A 6,118-nucleotide genomic window follows, 5' to 3' on the forward strand; every position below is an offset into this window, starting at 1 on the left:
TGAGCAGATACACCTCATGCTTTCAAGCACTTTCACAAGTCTAAGATTACATCCTGATTTCTAAACCTTTCTCATATTGTCCCCTTACCCTCCAGATGTACCTGAATGGACCACAGGAGACCTGTGTACTAGAACTGTCATCTCTAACGTCTTGATTTACCCTTAGTCTTTCTCCCTCTGCTGGCAAGATGCACGCTATGCATTAACAGTGCACATCCTGGTCAAAGGAACATTGAACTAAAACTTCACTCCTCTTTTACCAAAAGCCAGCCCTAGCTTTCCACATCTGTTTTTTTTAAAGTGTTCTACACTGTTTCTTCTCCATATTCTCTCCCGTGTAAAAACAAGGGAGATTTACATCAGGAGTTCCCATTTCCACACATCAGCAATGTTCATATTCTGCACTTTGATTTTAAGAAGGATTAATTTTATTTCATTTACTCCTGTATTATTCCTCCGTGTTGAAGTCTGCTGTTAGGATCACTCTAAGATTTCCTCCACACAGACATAACTTCACATCACTGCAATAAAGTTTTAAACTGAAGCACTGTGCTTCGTGTAAAATAGTTTACAGACAGCTTCATGTAACATATACAAATTGTAATTCTAATTAGAGTGAGCATAAATAAACTGACTGAAATCAAAAGTGATCTTGGAGTCTTTTATGAGCTTTGATTTGTCATGAAGAGTTAGTGATGTTCTTCTTCCTGCTGCAGACATGCAGAAATCAAGGAGTGTATTTCACTGCACAAAACTGCAGTTAGCCAAAGCATCCTGAGTTACCAAGCTGAAACACTGAGTCCTTTCGTAAGCAAAGCAGGTTTATTTCAGACAGAAGTATGGTACTTTGCCAGAGATAATGACACAGAACTGAACTCATTTGTTTAAAGCAGCAGCTAGAAGCTTATCTGTAAAACTTAACACAAACCTTCATGGCAATACTGCACAGCTTTGTGCACTGCCCTTTCTTTCACTGCTGAGGACAAGATGTGCACAGGAAGCAGGCCACCATTCTAAATTCTAGATGTTGTGCAGAGACAACTTTATTGATACTGGAAAATCAGCAGTCATAAGAAGCAAGAGCTGTTAAAATACATTCAGTTCCCTGCAGGTACCTGAGACCAGGAGAGACAAAAGCTTCAGCCTTCTTGAACTACCAACTCAGCCTTCAGTAGCAGTACAAGTGCTGTATGGAGTTACATTACTTAAAACCTTTTACACAGAGTGAAGTGGGTAGATGGAATATCAAATATAAGCCATAAATAAAGGAAAGCTCATCACTGTTTACAGATTTAATGAGACTGTCATTCATTAAAGCACAGTGGTGCTTTGAGTATTAAAAGACTCAGGTTCAGCTTTGTAAAGTGAAATCACTACTCCAAGGTATTGCATTTGTTCTAATTTTCTTTTCAAGAAATCTATCCAATTAAGTTAAAAGGCCCTATTACACTGCACGAGAAATCCAAATCTCAAGTGGATTTTGAAGCAAACAGAACATACCTCCAGAGGCCTTGCTCCTACTCAAGCCCTTTCCAGTTCTCTTTTTGAAAGCTGCACACACTGCTTTGCTGACATCTGATAAGCATTAGCAAAAGAAAGCACTGGCAGACATCTGGGAACCAAGTGCAACTGCTGCATTTGCTTCAACAGTTCATAAAGCTTTGTTTTTCTACGAAGGGGAATTTATGACAACACAAAGGAACTGTACTTAAAACAGTTAGTGATGTATTTTACAAATCAACTCTTACAGAGAAAAGGAGAAAACAGTGTTTTAAAGTTATTACTGATAAGTTACAGTGCTGAGCTGTTAAATGTTACGTGGAGTACTGTCAACTAGCAATCAAGTATTGTGGTTACATGCAGTTCTGGAATGACACAGTAAAAATACCACACAAGACAATATATCTTAAGATTTTTTGTACTCGATTCTTTCTACTTTCACATCATCTCCAATGAGCTGATAGACGTACGTAACTACTGTGGAAGCCTGGATATCCATCAGCACAAACGACGGAATGATGTTGCTAGAAAGAAGGAAAATAAAAATCATATTAAAAATCATATGAATTGAGAGTGTATCATAACCTTAATGGCATTTCCCTGTCAGACTCCTCAGCTAGAAGCACTCCTAAGAAAAAATGACTCGAGTTTTCTAAGCACGGTGCATCGGATCTGAAGCTTTAAGGATTTCAGTCAGGAGCATTATCAAGGACCATGAGCCCTTCTCTGCCCAAGTACAACTTCTAGTAAGTATTAACCTTAACAACAAGTATTCCTATCAAAAAGCAATACCCCACAGCTGTTTCCCATGCTTTACTTACTTCTCTAAGGCATGATAAGCTCCTGTAGCTGATCCTGGGTTGATATAGAACTTGTTTTCATGTTCAAATGCCTCAAACTTGTGTGTATGTCCTGAAATGAGGATGTCCACATCGAACTGCCTCTGCAGCAGTGCCAGGCTGGCCATATCACCCCAAGGAATAACCTGGTGGCCGTGAATCAGACCAATTTTGAACTGTCCAACAGTGACAACTTTCTGTTCAGGATAATTCAGGTTCTAAAAATCAAAAGTGAAAACAAAAGCAAAATAAAGCAACACAAAGAGGTTAGGCATACAGATTTATATATACAGACTGCCCCAGAATGACAGCTACACTGCTGCTCTTATCAACACTGTCAAGAATTTGGTAAAGACGTCAGGAACTTCAAAGATACACCAACAGCATCAGCTGTAGCTCAGTACCAATTCAACTTTATTCACACTGACCACCACAGTGACCGTGCAACTCACATTAATCAGAACCCCAGTGCAGTTTATTTATCACTCCCAGTACTAACTAACCTCAGACAGGCCACTTCTTTACTTCAAGCACAAGTTAACTCAACCACTGCCTTCATGTGAAGGCTGAATGCAAAACAATGCTATCAAGAGAGGTCACTACCTCATCAAAGTCCCCTCTGACAACGTGAACATCCCCAGCCAGGGTCTTGAGGTAGTCATAAGTGTCCTTGGTGCAGAGGTTCCCCGTGCAGAGGATGTGCTGGATCTTTCCTGGAACCAGCAGCTTTTTGAACTTGGCTGGGAGGCTGTTGCACCGATGTGGAATGTGAAGATCTCCTAATACCAACACCAACTTACCAGGTGTCATGACAGGAAAGAAAAACCATTACTTAAGAGGAGAACCGTTAGGTAAAGGAAAGCACTGCAATGCCTTCTTCAGCTTCCAAACTGTACTGCATTGATATAAAAGCTACTAAAATATGAATTAAATAAGGGGATATTTCCACGTTTCAGTGAAAATAGGGGCCCTTACTAATACTGGCTACTACCAAGAGGAAAGCCTAACAAACCTCTGCAGAGGTTTTGTGATTTTATTGCTGTAAGTCACTGCAAAGTATAACAACAGAAATGCATTACTACTAGATATAATTTACACAAAACTGGGAACTACCATAAACTCACACTTCCTTTTTTCCCTTAAACTAGAAAAGATATAGGACTTCTGTACCAGGTACTCTCAAGCACTGAACTGTGGCCACTTCCCCTTTAAAGCTCCTTCACCCCAGTGTCCTTCTACTTTAGTTAACTTTGGTGTTCTTATAAAAAATAGAATAGTAATAACAACCACAAAAATAAGGAAATTTGTCACACGTGTTAATAGTTAACCAGAACAGGAAGCTGGATCTGAACCCACACTGTAGGATTGTGAGATTAATGAAAAGAGCGAAAAAAGCACAAAATCCCTCAGAACACTTCAGAGAAGATAACCTGGAGTACTGCATACAGTGTTTCTATTACCAGTGCTATATATTCAGAGCTTCAGTTCTACAGATGCAAAGAGAATGTAAATTTAATGGGGGACTTCAAAATCACACAACCAGATGAAGTAAGATGTATAATGTTAAACTATGGTCTTAAGTCTGCTAATAAAAGAAAATAATTAATGCAAGCAAAGTAGCAAATTAATTAATTTTGCAAGAAGGGCATGAAAAGCTCTATGCAGCATGGGCTGTAATGCTATTGCACTAAACCCACTGGAGAAAGAGATGGTCACCCACATTGACTTGATAAATATCTCCCTGTTAACAGAGTTTATCTTCCAATTTAAAGGCTTTATTAATAAGACAGTTCCTAAAAGCTTATCTCCCAGTCTTAACACTCTGCTATGAAGAAAACACCTGAAAAAACAGCCACCAGATTTGTCTGTAAAGGACACTGTCCATATATATATGTATCAGTAACTGCATTAAGAAGTTACCATTTATAGTATCTGCTTTTTGTATTTTTAGGCCACGCAGCTGTCTTCATGCTAGCAGACACCCAGTGAGGACTTGGGTGCCTTTAGGAGTTTTTTTTTTCCCCTGTTCTTTAATTAACATGATGAGAGCACTTTAGCCTACATGCTAAAGGCAACCCAGAACTGAATTACAAACGTTTTTGATGGCCTTTCAATAGTTCTCCAAGGTATTAACATCACTGTTGGGATGATGCGCTGGAACACGTGAGAAAATGGGTAATGAGTGACCCTGGTTCCAGGGGCACTGAGCAGAAGCTCTCACTGATGGTTACGTGTTTGAGCCATGGAACAGCAGCTCTGCATTTGATGTCTAATCAAACTGCTGCCACTTGCACAAAACCCCAAAGCTTAAAGACCCTTCCCGTTGCTGACAAACAGGCAGACCCCACATTTTCCCCAAACCACATCTGAGCTCCCACTATCTAAAGAACAGCTCCGCAAGCTACGTCGACAAGAACTAAAAGCACCAAAGCGTGTTACATCCGGAGCTGAGGGGACGCCAGCAGCGGCCCCAGCCCCACCGCAGCCCCAGCGCCGGGAGGGAACTTACTCTGTGCCCGGCCTGAGCGGGTGGAGGAGTTGATTGCAGACAAAGGAATGGGAAACAGGGCGAGGCGTGATCAATGTTAAACCAAGGAAAGCAACAGAAAAGAAAACAGAGCCAAATGAATAGGCAAATCATAATTAATGAATTGTCGATGTTATGAAAGCAGCGTCAAACGATAAAAAAAAAAATCAAAAACCAAAACCAAAACAGCACACGGTTCCCTGCGCGCGACCCTCGCTGTTCCCTCCCCGCTCCATCTCCCTCCATTCGGCCTCAGGCGGATTTCCAGGCGCCAACCGACACGCAGCGAGGCCTCTTCCCGGCCGCCGTCGGCGCTGGGCCGCCTGGAAGTAACCCGGGAGCACCTGCGGGGCACTTGAGAGGCCCGAGGGCGAAGCCCGGCGCTCCGCTCACCATCCTGCCCCGCTCTGCCCTACTCCGCTCCGCTCCGTCCGCCGCCGCTGCTCCCCGAAGTCAGGCTGCCTCCGCCGGAAGCCACGCCGCCACCACTTCCGCTCAGCTACGGCTCCCCCGCTGGGCCAAACGACCGCGAAACGCGTTTCTCTGGCAGCGGTTACATCCGGGTGCCTTGTCTGTGAGCGCGGGTTTCCCGCCCTTTGTGTTGAGAGAGGCGCGAGGCGGGGCGCCATGAAGTGCGTCATTGTGGGGACGCACCTCAGAGGTACCTGCGGTCTCAGGGACGTTGGGACAGAGTGAGGAGCCGACCCCGAGTGGGGCGAGGCTGTCGCGGTGGGGTTCAGGCGGAGAAGCCACTTCCCTCAGCCCCACATTGTGAGCACTGCTCACTGAACTGTGCCTGTGGTAAAACCTGAGAGCCCCACAGGGTCTGTGCGGGCTCCTTGGGGCTGGAGCAGTGTATTCTGCTTGTTCAGTCTTAGGGCCATCCACAGAGCGGTGTTTCTGTTGTGTGCCATCACTGCGAGGTCCTTTGTGGTGACGTTGGGTTGTACGGCTGCGATGGGATGCACCAAATCCACGGTGCTCCTCAGCGGGGGCAGCTCACGGCCCTAAAAACAGCAGGGTTTCATCCCACACCACCATTCATTTCTCATGGGAAATGTCTTAACCCCTTCTGGTGGTTCTGGAGAAAGCGACTGAAATGCTGCTGTGATTTGTTCCCTGGCAGTGTTTGGGAGAGCAGTGCACGCCATTGCACGCGTGAGCGACGAGTTCTGCTTCGACCCCACAGACAGAGGTGTAAGTGCATCTGATTTGCTGTCAGCTTGGAGTCAGTGTTGGAAACGGTCTTTGT

The 6,118-nt window shown here is 44.1% G+C and overlaps 2 protein-coding genes across 2 annotated transcripts in view; one reads left to right on the forward strand and one right to left on the reverse strand.

Annotated features, from left to right (window-relative positions):
- The window catches only part of KNTC1 (kinetochore associated 1), a 31,703-nt gene extending 31,399 nt beyond the window's left edge, over window positions 1–304 (forward strand). The window contains exon 63 of the mRNA XM_065739225.1: window positions 96–304. Within this exon, the coding sequence (XP_065595297.1) occupies window positions 96–155 (60 nt within the window). The 3' untranslated portion in view covers window positions 156–304. The remainder of the gene's footprint in view (window positions 1–95) is intronic.
- A 1,412-nt stretch (window positions 305–1,716) lies between these two features.
- On the reverse strand, window positions 1,717–5,521 carry VPS29 (VPS29 retromer complex component). The gene is made up of 5 exons (XM_065739231.1): window positions 5,270–5,521; window positions 4,849–4,943; window positions 2,943–3,134; window positions 2,322–2,557; window positions 1,717–2,024 (listed from the first exon to the last, which is right to left on the reverse strand). The coding sequence occupies exons 1-5, from the start codon at window positions 5,505–5,507 to the stop codon at window positions 1,907–1,909; spliced, it is 879 nt and encodes a 292-aa protein (XP_065595303.1). The 5' UTR covers window positions 5,508–5,521; the 3' UTR covers window positions 1,717–1,906.
- Between the last annotated feature and the right edge of the window lie 597 nt (window positions 5,522–6,118).

The sequence above is a fragment of the Cyrtonyx montezumae genome, unplaced genomic scaffold (genome assembly GCF_038088225.1).
Source record: "Cyrtonyx montezumae isolate F1298 unplaced genomic scaffold, pur_monq_1.0 scaffold_23, whole genome shotgun sequence".
Classification (NCBI taxonomy): domain Eukaryota; kingdom Metazoa; phylum Chordata; class Aves; order Galliformes; family Odontophoridae; genus Cyrtonyx; species Cyrtonyx montezumae.

Excerpts from the sequence above, each read along its gene's own strand:
- VPS29 (XM_065739231.1), bottom strand. The coding sequence starts at position 5,507 with ATGACGCACTTCATGGCGCCCCGCCTCGCGCCTCTCTCAACACAAAGG. Across the intron at positions 3,135-4,848 it reads CCGCTCAGGCCGGGCACAGA|TTGGTGTTGGTATTAGGAGA; the intron begins GTAAGTTCCCTC and ends ACACCTGGTAAG. Across the intron at positions 2,025-2,321 it reads GCTTATCATGCCTTAGAGAA|CAACATCATTCCGTCGTTTG; the intron begins GTAAGTAAAGCA and ends CCTTCTTTCTAG.